Source organism: Ornithodoros turicata, chromosome 7 (assembly GCF_037126465.1).
Source record: "Ornithodoros turicata isolate Travis chromosome 7, ASM3712646v1, whole genome shotgun sequence".
Taxonomy (NCBI): domain Eukaryota; kingdom Metazoa; phylum Arthropoda; class Arachnida; order Ixodida; family Argasidae; genus Ornithodoros; species Ornithodoros turicata.
In genome coordinates, this window is record NC_088207.1 from 33,379,998 (window position 1) to 33,400,255 (window position 20,258).

General features: G+C 45.6%; 2 protein-coding genes across 2 annotated transcripts; one reads left to right on the plus strand and one right to left on the minus strand.

Annotated features, from left to right (window-relative positions):
- Positions 1–751: 751 nt before the first annotated feature.
- LOC135399811 (uncharacterized) lies at positions 752–8,065 on the minus strand. The gene is made up of 8 exons (XM_064631551.1): positions 7,885–8,065; positions 6,431–6,527; positions 5,397–5,546; positions 3,637–3,900; positions 2,597–2,722; positions 2,218–2,541; positions 1,963–2,109; positions 752–927 (listed from the first exon to the last, which is right to left on the minus strand). The coding sequence occupies exons 2-7, from the start codon at positions 6,516–6,518 to the stop codon at positions 1,994–1,996; spliced, it is 1,068 nt and encodes a 355-aa protein (XP_064487621.1). The 5' UTR covers positions 6,519–6,527; positions 7,885–8,065; the 3' UTR covers positions 752–927; positions 1,963–1,993.
- LOC135399813 (uncharacterized) lies at positions 3,733–19,847 on the plus strand. Its single transcript, XM_064631552.1, has 6 exons — positions 3,733–3,921; positions 17,422–17,574; positions 17,804–18,079; positions 18,165–18,284; positions 18,759–19,118; positions 19,667–19,847. The coding sequence occupies exons 1-6, from the start codon at positions 3,882–3,884 to the stop codon at positions 19,759–19,761; spliced, it is 1,044 nt and encodes a 347-aa protein (XP_064487622.1). The 5' UTR covers positions 3,733–3,881; the 3' UTR covers positions 19,762–19,847.
- Positions 19,848–20,258: the final 411 nt, after the last annotated feature.

A 20,258-nucleotide genomic window follows, 5' to 3' on the forward strand; every position in this document is an offset into this window, starting at 1 on the left:
CGTGCAATACATTCACGAGATTCATTGTGAGAAACTCAATCAATCAATCAAAGTATTTTCGCGGGGAGAATGTTGATTCGCATGCCAGAAATACGTTGCTCGAATAATTTTTGTAACACCCTACATGCTTTTCGAGGGCATAGAGTTCTTTGGGCGTTGTTTAGTTTGCCGGAGCAGTCAAATACTTTTTCCATTATGTGCAGTCTTCTTAATTACATTTGCACGATGTGCGTAGAATGCGCACTGAATTATTCGTTAGGCGTTTTTTCTCTTCATGTCGCCGGAGAAATTGAGACGCCTCCGCCTCTCGCCTCCGCTTGGAAAGAAGAAGCGTAAAGCTGTGGGACAAACAAATGACCAATGTTTTTCCTGCTGTTATTTCTGACCACAAGGGAACAAGAATTGCATTCTGCACATTCCTGAAAGCTAGGTCGTAGAAGGGTCACTAGATTTTGATCAAATCAAATCAAATTTAACTGTCGAGGTGGTTTCTTAGTTTATCATATTTTTTTTCAGTGTGGGTGGAAACATCCTTCATTCACAAGAAGGTGTAGCTCATTCAATCACAAAGTTAATTAGCGTGTGTACGTCTTCGTCCGATTCACAACCTCGTGTTGCTGCTGAAGGATCACCAGCAAAGGCTCTGAAGAGGAATTCCATCAGGTGAAGGAGAATTACTTTGGTTAGAGAGAGTGATTTCGACTTCCGTCTGTAAACAGGGTTCAAGAAGCAGAGGTAAAAAGAGTTCATTCCAATAAATATTGTTTATTGCTGACGAAGCGTTGATGAAAAGTCGCCGATGCTGAAGTATTTTCATGGATTCAAATAAATAATGCGGTTGCTACCGGCAATGATTGAAGCGGAGAATTCGGTGATCCGTACTGCCAATGGGTGTCGTGCGGTACGTGAACCCGTCATCTGATCCACCTGAATATAGAACGTAGATGTACATGTACGTATGTGGACAAGAATGGAGGTTAGTGTTCACACCTTTACGGAGTTCAAGGTAATTCAGAATCGCAGCTGGCGCAACGTTAAGATACCATACGAACATTCAGAAACTGTCAAGAAGGACGAAGACAGGAAGGAAGTAGAAAAAAATGTGAAAGGCAACGTGTACTGCAAGTTTAACGCAATCACATTGCCTACGGTGGGCTAGGCAATTTTCATCATACATTGTCTATGTTACCGTGGCGGATGGCTGCTTAACTATTGGCGAATTCGCGTTATCGTTTCCTAGTAGATTTCTTTAACTTTTTTTTTTTTCAAGATTCCGTGCAACTGCGTTCGCTTGGTCAAAACGTAGCAATCTCGTCTGTTCTCGTGGCGGTTTCCAAGCGCCAGGAATTTGCCAGCCAGTACCTTTTCCGTCCGGCCTCGAAGCGACCGGGCAGCAGATTGCCCAAATATATCCTGTGTCGTCACGTATCCGCACCGCGAGGGTGGCGAGAATCCTCATTGGCCCACACGTCGAAGTTCACATGGGCTAGCAGACGACGGAGGCCGAAGATTAGAGACGGCGATGCCCCTAGCGTGACCCAAGCGACTAAAACCCCTAGATTCCTGGCACTCACGTTCCCCTGGCAACGGTCACGTCATCCAGCGCGGGCGCCGACCTAGCAGTTTCTGAGCGCTTCTTCGAACCACGAAGTGACCACCCGAATTCGCTATATGTCAGCGGCCCGCAATGAGACTGTCCGACGAAGATATATATATTCTGGCAGGGCCGGCCCTCCGTTACCCCACCAGACCTACAGCGCGGTCCTGGGCAGAGATTGACTAGGGCATTCGTTGCAGAGGCCCCATAGTTTCGAACTACAACATCATGTTCTACGTTTGACGCCTAACATAACAGAATTTGCCACTATTGGCCTCTTGATGCGCGTGCATTTGTGAGACTTCGTGTGTCACCACTGCTGAAAACTACAGCGTTTAAATTCAACGAATTAAGTCGGAACTTACCTTACGACTAAGCGGACCAGGGGTCCCCATGTCAATCGACACATGGCAGCTGTGTATATCGGAGCGAGAAGCCGTTCTGTTTTTCCAGCGAGTTCTGCACAGCATCCATATTGGACTTGACTCTTAACATAAAAGGCTTGCTGTGTGCTGTAAGAGAAAACGTTATGGTCAGACTTCCTTGCTCCACGAAAACCCTCACACTAACGCACTACCACCATAGCCAACCGACGTGCCATAGCCTGCAGGAAAACTTACAGATCAACACGTTCTTCTCGTGAAGCCTATTGCCACAGAATCGATCCTCTCCTGGGCCCATGCCGTACGTGGAACCCTGGTCTACGGTGATGAAGTCGTCCTTGCAGGATATGACGTTGTCCTCATACGTTGGTTGACCCCACGAGAATGAATTGTTGGTTTCCGTTTCCCACTTGATAGAACAGAAATTCTCTTCCACGCGTAGGCATATGGAGTAGCGTAGTCCGCTAAGATATCGAACTTTGTTGTCGACCGGAGGGCCATAGTTGAAGCTTCTCACGATGGCGCTGGGACTGCGGAAATATTGCAGACAGCCAGGAGGCACTGGAAATAAGTATGTTTATGTAACGATTGCCTCTAGCTGCGTAACAGCACTCACCAATGTCAAGGCTACCGCACTGAATCATGCTGATCTTCATCCTCCACCGCCTTGGCCTCTTTCCTCCTCGGCTAATGACGCTCAGCACAACTGGATTGCCCGATTGCCGGCCCATTTCCACGTACACTGAACAGGAAAGCACGGCTCATATGTTAGGCTGTGAAAATAAGCTCTTTGTGGGGATGAACAGCAGAGTTCTCGAGGGAGCTAACGACTTTGTTTTGCACGGCCATATTGATGCTTACATGCACAAGCGCAACAAGAATATCACTTTCTATGAAACGAATGCGTCACGAAAATGTGTGACGTGAGCGCCTATGCCCATTGTCTAAATATGTTTAGAATGTAATCTCTCGCTGTTTTGTTTGCTCATTCTGTCCTACGGGTTCAGCGTTGCTTCCCTCATAGCTGCACTGTAAGAATAAAATTAGTAATTCCAATCATTTTGGGGCATGCATGCATTGCGACGTCCATTAGCCCCTTTGGGTGAATGATACCAAATGAATGATATTATTAGGAATTTGGGGACGAATTGCGAGAGGCTATCCGCAGCGTGGAGGGGTAAGTTTTAGGTCAGTGGACTAAATGGGGAGTAATTGCAATCTAGTGGACGAGAAGCTGTAATTACTCCTTACTGTACTCCTTTTTTTTTCTAGGACGTGGAATGATGTACTGCTCGCGACACGGTTGTCTGAAATCGCCTGTCTGTAGTTCTGCAGCCCATATTTCCTTCATTGCCCCCGAAAATGTTGTTCCAATATTGTATATAAAAGTGGACCATATGCTGCACGTGTTTCTTACTCGAAATAAATGGTGTTGTAACACCTCTAGATTTGAGATGGGATACACCACGGGGTGCTCATTTCAGACAACCGTGTCGCAAGCAGTATATAGTGCACACATGACGCTGTTTTTTAAACCTGGTGATGTGATAGAGGAAGGAAACATGGGGACGTAAGTCAAGTTTAAAGCTGGTAAATTCGATGCAGTATATGTTTTTCATTACTCTATGGCTTTGGCTGTGCGATATGTATACTTACAATGTTGTCCATTGTTTTCTCCGCACAACTGAGGCAGGTTCTCCCCGACAGTGGTTCGCACCATGAAGGCGTCGGAGTTGCACAGGCCTTGCTCATCTGGAGGTCCCAAGCTGAACTCGACGAAGTCCAAACGAAGCTGACAAATGTCCGGCGTCTTGGTGATGGTAACTTCGCAGGTACCCGTTCCAACTTCGCCACTCGGGTAGCTTGGGTTGACGAACTCCGTCTCGTTGGAGCTGCTCACCATGTTGCACGTGAAGCTTACTGCGTCAACGAATCTCTCATGTGAGAGGGAATTTGTGCGGAACAACATAACATTATTGCTATAGTTCTCATTCTACTATTCATTCAGTATAATTAGGGTTCCGCGTTTTGGTTTTAACCAAAGAACACGGAAAAACAAACACCGGAAATTTTTTTTCGTCATTCGGTTTCAACCGAGAAACACCGAATACAAATGAATGTCCGAGGAAAGACACACACACACACACACAAACAAACAAACAAACAAACAAACAAACAAACAAAAAGGGGCTCTCCTTTGTGGAGCAATAAAGTGTTCCTTTTGCAATGTCTCACAGGGGGTAATTTTGTATTTGTTTTAGTTTTAAGGTTGAGCTGAGACGCACAGTGTTGAAATTAAGTTGCGATTTATGCTGCAGGGTGAACCATGCACACAGCGAAAAATCACTGAAAAACGCAGATTTCATGCAAATAAATAAACGCCGAAAAACATATGCCGAATCCGCCCTAAAATAAAAACCGAAATCGCGGAACCTTAAGTATAATATGCATCAAAGAATGATATGCTATGCTATGAAAAATTTGACAAAGGGAAAGTCAGAAAACTGGTTGCAAGATGGAACACACACACGCACACATAAATGGGATGATGATGTGGTGGGTCATTCTCCGCCGTTATGGCGGTACACTGCCCCATTACGCTTGTGGAAGGGACGAGAAAGTGATGATGATGGAAAGGGTGTCCTATTAGAGTTCGTCCATTAGTCCAAGATGGAAGGAAACGAAGGGCTTTTGGTATTTCGTATTTTCTTTCCGTGTCCGTGTCTTCCGCTGTGAAAAACGCTATGCGCGATTGAGGGTAATGTGTTTACAACAGAGGCTGTTACTGGCAGCATAAATAAAAGAAGGAGGCAGAGTATCCGAAGGGGAGTCCATTAATTTCAGGTAGTCTCTTCCTGTACCTACTATTGGACAAACGACTTTGACCGATTTTGATGAATGAGGGACAGGGCTAGCTTGCACATCTTTTTATCATTAAGACAAATTTTGTACTCGGTAGCCATTCAATATTGTCAATCACGTGTATGCAATGTACATCGCATCCAAGCAGCACGACATCTTGACCCAATTGACAATAGTGACCCAATACTATAGTCGAATCATTGGTCAAGTATTGGATCATCCAACCAATATTGGGCAAACATAGTGTGCTGAACATGAAAGAACGGATGTTCTGAGGCTGGAACAACATAGAAGGGACAAATACATACAAAGCCTCAATTTGCCTAAGAAATTACCGATGAAAGATGAAAGTCACTGAAAAGGTTAGCCAGCTGTAGGACTCGAACCAGAATCCAGAAGATGTGGGTTCGAATCCTACAGCTGGCTAACCTTTTCAGTGACTTTCATCTTTCATAGTGTGCTGCTTGGTCGATGTTAAGATACTCCTAGGGGGAGTAGAAGTGAGTATACTGATGTGAACAGCATGGAGTACTGCAGTTCTGCCGACGTCTCACCTCTGCAGCAAACACCATATCCTTCGGCGCATCTTCCAATGTCTGTTCCTTGTTTAGCTCCGCATTCCTGCTCCGTGACGCAGGTGCCGTTCTGACCATACTTGCCCTCGCACGCTTGGTTGCGGTATCGTAGGAACGTGAAATAGCCACCTAGAAAGATGAGAGAAGTGCATGGGGTCACCCAAGATAATGTACTGTGTTTGTAACGCAGATAGAATGAATGGAGAAAGTGGTTCGGAGCTAACAACAACAGATAAATTGATGATGATGAATGGGGAAATTCGCCACAAGAGTTGCGGCCCACTACCCCAAGGCAAAATGAACTTTACATTGGGGCACGTATTATGCGTTAAAGGTTTATGTCAAGATTTCTACGTCGTACAGTTATTCGTAGATAAATCGTGAACGTAAAAAAAAAAAGAAAAGAAAAGAAACAAGAACAAAAACGCTGCCTTCCAATGGTGTATATCGTCTGTTACGCCGCGTATGTATATGTGGGTTTAAGTAGTTTCGTAGCAATCTCGCGTTTTTACAATTTCGAAACATAACACGCACTTCTGTCGTTACACTTCTAGAGAATAAACCTTGTATAGCATTAATTTTAAACCGTCACAGATACCCCAACAACAACAAATAAATCGTACCGCGATACCTGTATCAGATACCCCGACGGCTCAAGAAAATGGCGAAAATGGCCTTTATTACTTTCTTCATAATTTACCGAAACAAGTCTGAACGCTGAAAATCTTTCACACGATTTTTTATGCACTACTCCATACATCGTTTACGGAAGCATAGGCGTCGTCTGTCGTCCCTGCGGTATTTTCCCACGAAACGGAAGAAATACCATATCTTTGAGAAACCTTGTATACACTTCTCATTGTGCCACTATTACTGTATCGCACCGTGTTGAGAATCGGTCACACACTTCCGTTGTCTTGTTGTGGCCGGTCGCCAAAAGAAATAAATGAACAGCGGTTACTCTTCCTGTTGTGCATGCAGACGCAGAAGCCTTAGAATAGATGGACACTTACTAAGTTGTGGCCGTGACGTCTGCGCTTCGGAGGTGATGATCAGTCCCAGCACTATGGACAGAAGTAGTAAGAGCCGAAGACGAATCATCTTATGGCTCTGAAAAAAAAAAAAAAAAGAAACAAAGCCCGTTTGAGGTTTTGTCAGTCAACCTACAACAAAATTGTAGTGAATTGGCAACAGATGCTATTACGCAGAACGCATGCAATCGATTCTGCGTGTGAATGCTGGTGTCCTTGCTCGTTGAGGATATCGCTGCGGTCAAGAAACTAAAGCATAATGACGCGTATGTGCGTGTTGTGAATCGAATCCACAGACTAATACACGTTGATGTATGTTCATGCGATTGCACTGCCGAGATCTGTGTCCAAGGCGAGGAATGGGCATGGCTGGCTGCTGGTATACATGCTTCAGAGGTCTAGGTCATTGCAACGTCGGAGCGTCCCACGTAACTTTCCTCGGTGGTGTTCGCAGAGGCGTGTTATCGCGGGACGGAGGAGCCTGACTGGAATACAAATTGAGGTGTTTCGAAGATGGGCATTACCGCGCGCGCGCTGTCCAGTATATATAGCTCACGGGCTCTTACTGGTCCGGAATCTCGCACCCTTATGGAGAAGTTACTGTGTCGAGGTCATTACGTCCAAGAGTCACGGAAGTGGCATTGAACCGCTCCACCATTTCCGTATGTAAGCCGGTTAAAATGCGTATACAAAGTTGTGAAGAAGCGTGTGAAGAAGTGTGTGAAGAAGCGTGCTTGAATTCATTCATATTTTTACGGAGTTACGTTCTGCTTTTCTTACTAATGACATTGAAAGGTTACTATCCTTCTGTATGATACGAATGAAGGTTGATCTACTTAATGCCATAACGCTAGTCAACCCATCGTGGCCTGATCTAATAACCTATATGGGGGCATTCCAGCGCGTTCGTTTGCATTATAGCCTTGGCTGCTTTTGCATAATAAATTTGTCTCGCTATTCTTGAGAGTATATGCATTGACGTGCACAGTTATTGCTGTTTTTAAACTGTTTTCATGAAAGAAAAAAAAAGGAGAGAAAAATGAATGACTAAAAGAAACAAAGAAAAAGAAACTACGATGAAAAAAAAAATATATATATAGTACACATAGATTCTATGATTTCGAGCTCCACGCAACTCCGTCGTTATCGTCGTTTGAGTTTGAGTTTGATTATAGAAACAAAAATAAAAAAACAGAAGTTGTTGAATTCGTCACCTGACGACTTCTGCTACTCCCACAAAGGAAACCACAAGTCCATTCACGTACAAACCTACCCGTATTAGTTCGAACTGGAGCTCTCTATAACCCGTCTCAATCACTCTTAACCTTCACGGTGTCACCATTTGCAGGGGGCGGAGCATTAACGAACAAAACCGCACGCGCGCGCGCGCGGCTCTCTTGCACTATACTCTCAAGAGAAACATATTTGCCACCTACCTCTGGATGTGGTCGCAGACTGCTGCTGCTGCACTGAACTCCGCGTCGGTCTTTAACCGCCCCACGACAGAGTGACCCGGGATGGTTGCTCTGATGGTCGTTTTAAGCGAGCACCACCTTGTTTTTGCTGCCTTCCCCCCCGGAAGCCCACGTCTGGAGTGGAGGTCAACTTGTTTTTGAGTATTTTCTTGCCAGATGGAGGTTTCACGGTCAACGCTCCTCCTTCCTTCCTTCCTCCTCCTTCCTTCACATACCTGTCACGTTTTTGCCGATGCAACATCGTGACTTCCCAGGTGTCTGTCCTGTTGAGGGAGTATTCCGATGATGCTTGCGTGCCCCGCAACTCTGACACCTCCTGCTGCTAGTCTGTTACAGGGCGTGCTGTGACCAGCGCACCGGTCGTATAGGTGGCACTTACGATTGGCGTCGGAAATGGTTATTATGATGATCATGGCAGTAAAAAAGAATAAGGAGATGTAGGCTTTACTTAACGTGGGAGCGACTCCTCCAAAGCGCAGCAAAGCGATTAACAGCCATGGGTAACAAAAAAGCCAAAACGAATTCTATTTCTTATAGGACTTTGCAGGGTTTGTCGATGGGCACTGAACGCATGGCGCAGCAATATACACGAGGCACAGAAACAGCAGCAGAATCAGAAACAGTGTGCGTGTTTTTCTCTGCTGTTTCTGTCCCTCGTCTGCCTATAGTGTCTAAATACCAACTGCCCCAAATATCACCGTTGTTGTCGATGGACGGCGAGACCAGTTTCCCAGCACCCTCACTATATATACGTCCGACGGTGTTGTCTGTTCTATTCAGGACTCTCTGCAACGCCTGTCGGCTCGTGTGAAAATGGTCACACTCCGTCAGAATGCAATGGGAATCCTCTGTCGCTCTACATCTTGAGCACGTCGATGAGGTTGCGACACCAATCTTATGTATAGGAACGTGTTCCAGAATGACATATTCAGCCTCAGCCGGTGAAGTAAAGTTTCTAGTGGTGGGGGCGATGGTGGAGATGGATTCCCGTAAGCGAGATTAGGATCTGTGAAGCAGGCGGTGCAGGCGCCGCTTCGCTCGTCCGTTGGCTATATAGTTAGACGATGACGGTATTTGCAAAGCGTACGCTTTGAACCTTTGCTCGTCAAATAGACCTTGTGCATGGGTGCGCGCTGGTGCGCGTGGAGTGCTTCCCAATCAGTTGTGCGATTCCCAGCAATGATCGCTGGTCCATCAGTAAAAGTCTTTCTTCTCTTCGTGTATCCATCAATGACTTTCGTAGAAACGGTTCTCTCATTCTTTATTCCTTCTATCCACAGTAACAGTCGGCAGCTGGACGTTCCACTGGGGCAGCCAGACTCTACGTACAGGAGTGCTTGACGGAGTGGCATTATAGCCTTATGTCTCCCCGTGAGCCGTCGATAGATATAGTTCGAACAAGCGAGTACCGCCGATGTCGGGTTGCGAGACGAGTGTAGCAGACTATTGCTTCAAGTTTGGTCACGTGTGGTTCTCTCTCTTCGGCCTATGCAGTGAAGCTCGGTGTTGCTTTTGGGACTCACAGACACAAGTTGACGCTTCTTGTCAGAATGCCCTGCAGTGTTTTTCAACCGTAGGACATGTACCATTTAGGATAGGTGGTGGTGGTGAAAGGACTCGACGTTGTCGGCCTCACAGAGGTGGGCAACGTCACGACTAACGCCCTGGGGGAATGTGCGTCCTGGGCCGACTTCTAAGGGAACTGTGCCGACATATGTTTGAAAGCCGTCTGAGGAAGACCCAGGTAAAACCGCAGACAGCACAGTCGGCACCGGGATTCGAACCCACCTACCTCCCAGTCTCGACGCGACATGGCCAGCACGCTAACCACTGAGCCACGCGACCTGGTTTTAGGATAGGTACATGGAAGGACAGCACCTATCGAATTAAACATGTGAGACCAACCATATAGCACGGCATGTGGAACCTCAACGGGAACACGTAATGCATATCGTTATTTGGTGCTACGCGTTCACTTTTAAAATGCTATAGATCCCTGAAGCAGTGTTTACGAACGAACGCTGCGCTGATCGGTGAGTGTTCGCTGTCTTCTCCGTTCAAGCGCTTAGTTGTACGCGCCGATTTCACAAGATAACGGGAAGACGCCAACACTTCGTCTTGGAAGTACTATTCTGGAGAAATCCATATCGCATGTAGCGCCACACTGTGAACCGCTGCTTATTGCAGATATTCATTAGGTAACGAAGCAAAAATTTCAACATTTACGAAACGAAACTTCAGTGTTACGAAAAGGATATTGTTAAATAGGTGTGTTTATACCAACCCCTCAAATGCGTACTCCCAATACTAACAGAGAAAAGAAGACTAGAGGATTAGGGTCTGGTTGGGGGCACACCGTGGGGATGTTAATCAGTGATGTCTTCGGCAGCTTCGGTAATGCTTCAGGCACGTGTTATAACTTACTGTCCTCAACGCTGCTGAGGACAGCGCTGAGGAACTTTCTCAACGCGCGCAAGAGGAGAGCAGGATTCCTAACGAGCACGAAGGAGACGTTTGCTAATGCCATGATAGCTAGAGGTTGTAAGGATCGGCTTGAAAATGACACTCACATCTGTCAACCCGGACTATTAGGGACAACAAAATTGGGTCAACCTTTCTGTATTTTTCTTTTTCAAACCAAACCAAGGATATAACAAAGATCGTTTAACTGCGTATCTGGCATGCGATACGCAAGGCTTTAATGGCGACACGTTTACCTCCTGATGTGAGAGGTAGCACAATTCGATTAATTCGGGTCTGTTGATTCTGCCTCACTATTTAGTTAACCACAAACCGTAAAACCCTAACGATTCTCGTTTACATACAGTATAATCGGGGAACGATGTAGATTGCGGGTAGCCGCGTGTAGTAATACTTTTAATGGGGAGGACATGCACGACACCGATGTCAACAGCGATTTCATTGTATTACCATACGGAAGCTGCGCGTTGTATATGAGCAGCGATCCGAATAGAGGCTTCTCGCACGTCTTCTCTTGCCACTACCTTACAAAATGCGTTAGTATATGCCGTTTACGGAGCGCACAGCGGACACTCCTATAGAAGGAGTATCACCTGTTGTCACTGCCTGGTCGCATTGTGGATCTTCGGAGGTTCATTTGTTGCTGTTGCCATGCAACGGCTGTTGTTTGTTCTTGTGGTTACTGTGTTCTGTTCGTGCCTCACACTGTCCCAAGTCGGTTTGTTTCAAGGGTACTACGCTCCTGCACAGTGGAGGACCGAAGCTCTACCCGGCAAAAACGGCCGATGTAAGTTCTTTTTTTTTCTTCTTTTTTTTTGCTTGTATAGTGCGTGTGTAGGGTACGGAACGCAGTTAGACTTTGCCACCGTGCGGAATGAGTCGGTAAGCGAAACACATCGAGGAACTTGTCACGGCTGTAGACCGCACGGGCGTATGTCTATAGACCGAACTCAGAATCGAGTGAGGAAGCTGCTTTACACAGCTTTATCGATCATGCGAGTGAAGTTTACAGAATGAAAGAAGCGTATCCTCCGGCCATATCATCATATCATGTGCCTCAGAGTATGAGCGGGTCAATCCCTTCGTTGGTTTGGTTTGGTTTTAAGAAAAAATAAAATGGAGATTTTGGCGCTCTTCATTGCTCGTTGTCAGCTCTGTACACTAGCACTCCATGCACACGTGCTACGAGGAAGACGATGATTTTCACTCATTATTACCGTATTTTTCGGTGTATAACGCGCGCGTTATGCAGTAAAAAAGTGATCTGAAGAGGTCCTGCGCGTTTCCTGAATTCATTTCAGAAGGCTGGAGTGATTGAGAAGGGACGCAACACTAGATATGTTTCAAATAAAGCATATGCATATATTATACGCCGCCTTGGTTTATTGTGTATAGTGGTGGCAGTACAGAAGCTTGTAGCAACATTGCGGTGCGCGATGGAACTTTTTTTCAAATTCGGCCTGCTTTTAGGGGTGCGCGTTATATACACCGGAAAATACGGTAGTTACTATACAGTATAGGGGCGTTCTACTCCAGTGTGCAATCCGGGCGCTGGCTGTGCCGTCTGGGTGATTTCCCTGTGTTTCCCCCAGACGCTGATATCGGCACAAATGTCGGTACAGTTCACTGTGAAGTCGGCCCAGGACGCACGGTCCCCCTTGAGATAGCCATGATGTTGCCCGCCTGAGCGGTGCCGACTACGGCAAGCAGTTCCGTCGCCACCACCACCACCACTCCAGTACGCCTACTAGCGTAGTACATTTACTGAAAACAAAGTCATAATTAAAAAAAGAGTACGAAAAGTAAAGCAGTAAAGAGGATGGAAGCTCAACCGTCGGTAATCAGCAGTCAAGCGCACTTTTCGGTTCGGCGGAAGTCATCCCCATATCATAGTCATCATGTATCTCTCTCTCTCTCTCTCGGATCGTCCACGTGGACCTACAAAACGGTCAGCTACAAAGTGTTTATGTTTAACAAAATGTTTATAAATACATGTATCTATATTTTCTATTTCAATACAGACTCGAAAAATGTATTTGTAATTATATTTAAATACCAATTTCGGGGTATTTATTTTTAGTAAATACTTCGTAAATACTCCTAAATACCCAGGATACTGACTTTGACCTTTTGGTGAAGGGCAAAGCAGAGTTTGGAGAGCCGCGCAGTTATGCCCTGTTTTCGCAAGCATGCGACAAACCATTTTAGATGGCCAGTTTTTCACTGTTGTTGCGTACAACGGTCGGGAGTACCTGACTACCTTGTTGTACGAAGCATCTTCGTTACATTTAGTACAAGCCTCTCTTCATCGGCACCTGTGGAAAGGTGTTCTCCTTTGCGAATCTGATTGTACAGCCGAACAGAAGATACATAGAAGATGCGGTCTTCAAGAAACTTCTAATATTAAAATCTCCATGATAATCTAACAAATAAATGCTATCGTTCCTTGCTGATTTGTTGCTATGATCATCATTATTTCTGCAATTCTAGATGACATCTTCCTCAGAGTATATATGGTAGTAGTTATATTATATTTAGTATTTAAATACTCATATTGAAAAGTATCTATGCAACGTATTTAAATACGTCTTCAGCAAAGTATTTTGTATTTATATTTAAATACTCAAAAAACGTATGCCCCCTCCTCGAGGCGCCTCACCAATGCTTGCACCACAGCCGTGTCGACCGCACGAGCTAAAGTTACTTCAGGACGATGCGATTGCTTCTGCATACCTGTATTTGAAGCACCATTTTGTTTTCCCTTCAAATCAATCAATTAATCAATCAATCAAACATTTGGTGGAAATGCAACAGTCATATTTATGCTCCCGTTCTTTGGGGGCAGCAGAGCCACCACGGAAATCGCCTCTTACTTCTGCACGACGCCTCCAGTTCCTGGAGATATCACGAGCTATCTCAATCAGTCAATCACGAGCGAAAGACGCCAACGATAGTGGGTCCGAACAGAGCATCTCCTCTCCGAAACGATCGGCATGGCGAATAACTTCCCGAATTTCCCAAACAATTTTCTTTCTAGTCAGACGACGAGAGCAGACATTCTGTTCTCAGCGCCCACTGGTGTCCCAAGTATTCTGTTCTAGTGCGCTAGACATTCTCGAAAAGATAAACCGGAAAAATAAAGTGCGACTGCTTTGACCTAGACTTCACCAAGAAAACTTTTAAAAAAAAGTGTTGCTTCAGCTGTTACCAGAATTGTAGAGCAACCGGTGGGTATGGAATGGTGCGACAGACCCGCTTGACTGTTGGTCTCTGAAATAAATGCCAAACAGAAAGAAAGCCGGTGATTTGGGCCCATAATCAGAAAACGTTGTGACAGCAATGGTTCAAACTTGAGGCTACATAAGGACGCGCACTTTGGAAATGTCCGGTTTCTCTTTCCCGAGATGTCAGTAGCATGAACCTGACGTCCACTTCCACCAGCTAGCGCCTTGTATACCGAAATTTAATGCGCTGTAAAAAAAGGCAGCCCTCTTCAACAACAGCAACAATAACAAATCCATGAATGACGATGGAATGAGGCGCAACAATTGCTGTACCATACCTCAGCTCTTTTCGACTTTCAGTATAGTAACGGCAAATCCAAGGCTTGTCTACAATATGATGGTGACTTCTAAGAGTATCTTTGATGAACTGTGCTTTTGGAAAGGAAAACACATATTGTTCCGCTGATTTGATTTGATTTTAAGAACAAATAACATTTAGATTTTGGCTTCACTAGTGTGAGTTCCGCAGTTGTTCCGCTCTTGTGTCACAGGTCATAGATGTCTCTCAAAAACTAAAGCATCAGCCACGAATCAGACGCAGCAACTCTGCCTGCCCTCAGTCACACATTCACTTCGTGTCCATGCCCTCAGGTTCCTTCAACTTGCGTGTTTGCCACACTTTTCCCGGAAGCTGTCTGCGCTTGTCGTCACCGGCCCAACGGCAGGAAGGACGAGCACGATAGCAGGGAAGCGTGCATGCAAAATACATTTATGATGATACACACTCACAAAAAAGCAAGACAGGAATTGGGGAGAGACAGGACGGACTTCGCAGCTGCCGTCATTCGCACGGATGAATTCCGTCTCCGCCGTGGAGGAAAAAGAGAAGAAGAGAAAAAAAAAAGCCCCCTCATATTTTATTTTGAACACGACACTTTGCTGCACTCTGTGCGGTGCATTGACGGATTGTGGTTGTCCCAGAGGCTTTCACAGCGAAACAGGTCAACCTTTGCAGGAGGTGTGAATGAAATGGAGCGTCTGCTGGCGCCTGTACATGCTGTGGCTAAACGCCATGCATGCAGAAAGGGGGTGTCAACCTGAGTCTGGAAAACTATATGCCAAAGCTAGGAATGGCATGCTGTGTCACAGCCTCGCGGTGCACGAATGATTTAAGGGGTTACTGCAACTTTGATAGGTGTGGTTCATCGTATCATGTTATGCATTGTACTACACGCTATATATCATCAAGGAAAAAGACAATTTTTCTACGTGTCGCAGCTGGCCGGTAGAACACCACCACCTAGAAACAAGGCCTGGTCACTCAAATGACGTAACGTAGTCATTAAGAGCCGGCCAATCACGACCGTCCTTTTTGCGGCCGTAGCTATGGAGACAAGGCGCCATGAGCCGCATCGCAGCCATTGGTAGCCATAAGGGACCTGCGTTTGGCTGACATTCTGACTTACAGGCAGTAAGTAGGCCTTGTGTATCTAGGTGCTGTTTTCTAGAAAGCCTTGAAGAAACCTCCACATCAACAGCTGACGCCAGAGGAACGAGAGCCTCGGTCATTCTCATTGGTTGGCGAAAGCACGTGACCTCTCCCGCGCTTCCTCACTGGCGGATAGCTATTTTCTTTACGTCTATTGCCCCATTTGCTGTAGAACTTGGAATGCAGGTTCACATAAAAAAAAAATATATTTATACTACTGGCCTCCTCCTGGGGGCCCAAGTAGGATTGGCGGTACAGCGATACAAGAACAAAAACAAAATAAATAAAAAACTGTACAAACGCGAAACAATGAAAATAATTATTGCGGTGGTGGTGGTGGTAATGGTGGAAGGGCTCGCCGTTGTCGGCCTCACATGTGTGGGCAAGGTCACGACTGACGCCCTGGGGAATGTGCGTCCGGGGCCGGCTTCTAAGGGAACTGTGCACACATATGTCTGAAAGCGTCTGAGGAAAACCCAGGAAAAACCCCAGACAGCGCAGCAGGCACCGGGATTCGAGCCCGGGTACCTCCCAGGTTCGAACTTCGAACCCGAATTATTGCAACATCGTAGGTGGCACAGTACCTACAAATGGCAAATGACGAGACAACAAACAATATACAGTGTGTGCATCTGTGGAGAACACGGAACACATCGTTATGCACTGCACAAGATATGCGTCCCAAAGAGCAACATTGAAGTCTGCTCTAGCCCGCTTGGACAATAGAACCTTCGATATAGTCAAGGTGCTGGGTGTATATGGGAACCCAAGAAGAGAGACGCGGCGTTATCAGCGCTTATATGGAATCTGTATTTTAGGACCGCATTCTAGGCATGTGTCGTCGAGTTCCCCGTCCCTGTTAGTTTCTTGCAATTCAGTTCACTTCCACGGGATGTAGCTACGCATGTCCACGTACACTTCGGTAACTGGGAGGGGTGGTGTTTTTCTATTTTTACCCTTTTCATCTTTTCAGTTTTCTTTGTCCTTTCATTCATTTCATTTCCTTTGTGGGAGTAGCAGAATTCGTCAGGTGACGAATTCAATATCTTCCGTTTTTTTTCTTCTATAATCAAACTCAAACTCAAACTCAAACAATATACAATGATGAAAAGGACACAATGCACACGTGTGGCAATCAAGATAATAATAACAAACAATAACATAATAACGACTTGCAATGATGCTAGGTGGGCCTGAACCCTCGAAATAAATACATCATACGTTGGAACCTGGTGACGTTTCCCCGTTCCAAGGATGAAGGAGAGGCTCACGGGGATTATGCTCTTTGAATGGCATTGTTCCGTGGTAAAGACGCTCGCTAGCTGTAAATGAATTTCACATTTTGATATCGTGAGCCACGTTTTTTCATAGAGCATAATAACAGGAGAATGTTCGTCGAGCTGTTTAGTGCCCCTTTAAGGACAGTGCTGTCAACAAGCGGATTCCAAATGAGAGTTTTTGCAATAGTATACGCCTAGGTACTTATAACTTTCTACCTTCACTAGAACCACTCGATGCACATAGCCGTCTTTCGCATCTATCCCGCATAACTTGGTCATGATATATTTGTTGTTGTTGTCGTTGTTGTTGTTGTTGGGGCTAAGCGTCACGGCTTCGCTAGTCTGTTCGATGTGTGAAGTACGTATGTCATGTGTGCTCCTTGCTCTGATGCTTCAAGAGCCGCACGAAAAATACATATCTAGAAAAGGAAGAAATTAAATGCGGTCACCTCTAATCAGCTACGTAGCTTACGAGTAAAACTACAGAAGAACTGTTGTCTGTTGCACAATTAAAGGCGCACTACATCTTAAGGGAAAACTAAAGTGCAAAAAAAAATATCGCGGAATGGAAGATGCCGTTACCTCAACACCAGCACAAAAGGAACGGGACTCGTCCGATGCGTCGTTCGTGGAAAGAAACCGCAATGTACGCTTCCCTCTCTCTCTCCTTCTCGAGAAGACCGACAATGCGGAGAGGCCTCGGATTGGCCTCCTCAAACGATCTCGATCCCGCGATGATTGGACAAATCGTTTGAGGAGACCAATGGAAGCCAGCTCCGCATTGTCGGAGATGAGAGAGGGAAGCGTACATTGCGGTTTCTTTCGCTTAGAAATCACGCACGGCGCAGCGAATGGATCCCGTTCCTTTTGTGTTAGTGTCAAAGTAACGAAATCTTTCATTCCGCGAGGAGAAACGTTTGCACTGTAGTGCCCCTTTAAGCTAAGCCCTCGGTGTGGGCTTCAGACTGTTCGACCAGATGTTGTGTTGTATGCTGATACGTGAACTGTCATCTATCGCACGCAGTCTTGAAACTATTCAACGTCGTACGCTTCCCAAATTTCCCTTGCATCGGGACGTGGGGTCAAAGCGGATACTGCTACGCAGTTCAAGAATGCCTGGAACGTGGAGGGACTGCGTATGGCGCCTGTGCTTACGGCTTTGGAGTCTGTTGTTCACGTGAGTAGATAGCAACCGCAAAACGTGTTTCACCTACTACGTATTGTGGCACTACATAGATCAGTATATTCTACTGTCACGATCACTAACATTTACATCTGTAGTACACATAAATGGTTCATGATGCCACATATGCAGTGAACAGAAATGCTGAAGTAACAATTGCATTGAATTCTGCCAGTGCTTCATTTGTCTAACTCGCTGTTCGTGAATTATTTTTGTTTAACAGTGACGGCTAGCTGTGGTTCCGTCATCACTTTTAATGGTACCTACTTCAGCAGCCCCGGATTTTATTCATCTTCCAATCTCAACGCATCAGAGGAGTCTTGCGCTGTACAGATAATGAAGCAAGACAAAGACATCTGCCAGATCCGACTGGACTTCGAGGAATTCGACCTTGAACGGCCAACAGTGGGAAACTGTGAATCCGAACGCTTCATTGTCACTGGTCAGAACGCCAACAGCATGGTTCCTGAGATCTGTGGTCTTAACTCTGGACAACATCGTTAGTGTCTTCATTGACAGAATATTGCGTTACTTTTGGGTTCAGAGACATTGAGACCTTACACGGACTTCTTTCCTGTTTGTAGTATACATTGATATCGATATGGTACCAGGACCAATAACGCTGCACGTGCAGACCAACGGTCAACGGAGCAGCAGATGGAGCATGAAGATTACTCAGATTAGATGCGATGATCCTAGCAGAGGTATGATAATTACTTTATATGAATATGAAAGTATGTTCACCCTAGTTTAGATTAGATTTAGACTATCTATTAGTCTTCATTTTATCAAAAAGGCCAATTATCAGTTTCAAGTATATTGTGTGACATTCTCTTTTAAAATAAACAATACGTCTGAAAGGTTAGATGCACCCTGGATCTGATCTTTATGTGTATGCCAGCAATATCCTCAACTTCAATATCGTCCAAACATGCTACATATAGTATGATTATCCCGCTTCTTGTAACACCATGCGCAATCTCTGTCTTTGGCTGCTTCCCGCAAGCTTTAGGACATAGCGGCAAGTTATAATGAACCGCGATCGAGATAAGAACGCATTTAGGCTTCGGGTCATCTACACAAATGCCAGCTCACACAAAAAAAGATATCTGCAGAGTAGATATACCTCAGTTTTCACCACTTTTACAAATGCTTTCACAGAACAATCTTTCATTTAGCTCCTCAGAATTGCCTTCAATATTACGTGGGACCGTCAGGAAACTTCAGCAGCTTCAATTACTTCGAGTCATCCCTGACGCCCCCTCGTATGGGCTACATGAACAACCTGGACTACACCATCTGTTTTCGGAAGGAAGCTGGCTTCTGCTCGCAGACGTACAGCGTTCCGGACGATGCCCCGTTCGTGCTGGAAAACGTCGATGCCGACAACGCCCCGACCGTCGCGGAAACGGAGGCAGGGGTTGGAGTGGTGGAATGCTCCATGGACTACGTCCTCTTGGGGGCGGTGCGCTTCTGCGGGACGAGGCTCAACCCCGACGTTGGCCCTAATAACCCCGACGTTAATGCTCCTGTCACAGGTACCTACATAATAATGCACTAATATACGTCCAGTCTAAATTAATTATCGATCTTTCCTTTCTGTATAATCTTTTTTCTTTCATTCCTTTCATGCCTTCGGGGATTAGGGCTGGTAGGCCACCAAAAAGGAAAAAAAAAAAAGATTAGGAAAGGACTTAATACACAAGAGGAGAAACAAAAACACCCGATAACACCCGAAGGCAAAATTATCGCCCGATATCTCCCCGAATTACAGATTTACAAATAGCGCCCAATTTTTACCCCCCGAATCTGAGAAAGGAATTTAACCCGAAAAAGTCACTCCCTAAGTACATATCGTCTACATCGAGCACCCACAACGATAGCACGAACTCAGGGTGAACGGAGGTGCCCATGAAGTGTTTACCTCGAGTGTCCGTGATGTCTTTACAAAAAGAGAAAGAAAGAAAGAATTGCTAAAAAAATACCACGGCAGTCCCGTAGTCTGTTCCTTTACTTGGTGCTGTAGCCCATCGCCCATCGATAACTACTAGTGCATTCCTTTTTGGTTCCTTTATTGTTTTCGCAGACACAACTACGGGACCCTTCGTAGCCCGCGTCGTGTCGGATGGAGCTCTCAACGCCAGAGGCTTTCTGCTCAGCTACAGTCAGAACAAATGTTGAAGGAGAGAAACGGGACTCGACAAAGTGGGTGTGGTGCGCAACAGATGATCGATTGAACCTTATTGTGAAGCTGCATGTTCAGCTTTCGTTCCTTGCAAAAATAAACGTTTCAATCCTGTAGAGGTCATTTTTTACGCACCGGTAGAAGCGGCGGAAGAGCTCATCAGAAAATCGCTACCGTGCTGACAGTACAGGAGACATTGATTAAGGAAGTGCTCTATTTTGACTCATCGAATGTTGTGAAAGACTTTTAGATCAATTATTCCGGGTACGTGGGACGGACGTTATTATTCCGTATAGTGGTTAATTCGCTCGTATTAACGACTCCATCATTCCTGGGACACTTCTTACTTGCGATAGGTCATGCTGAGATTGACGCTGTTAGATGCGGCGCTTTTATCGTTAATTATCTCATTCGTTGCGCGCACGAAATGTGACCTATCACTGCATGGCGATCGTAATAGAAGGAACACAGTGCCTTTGAATGCTACATCGTC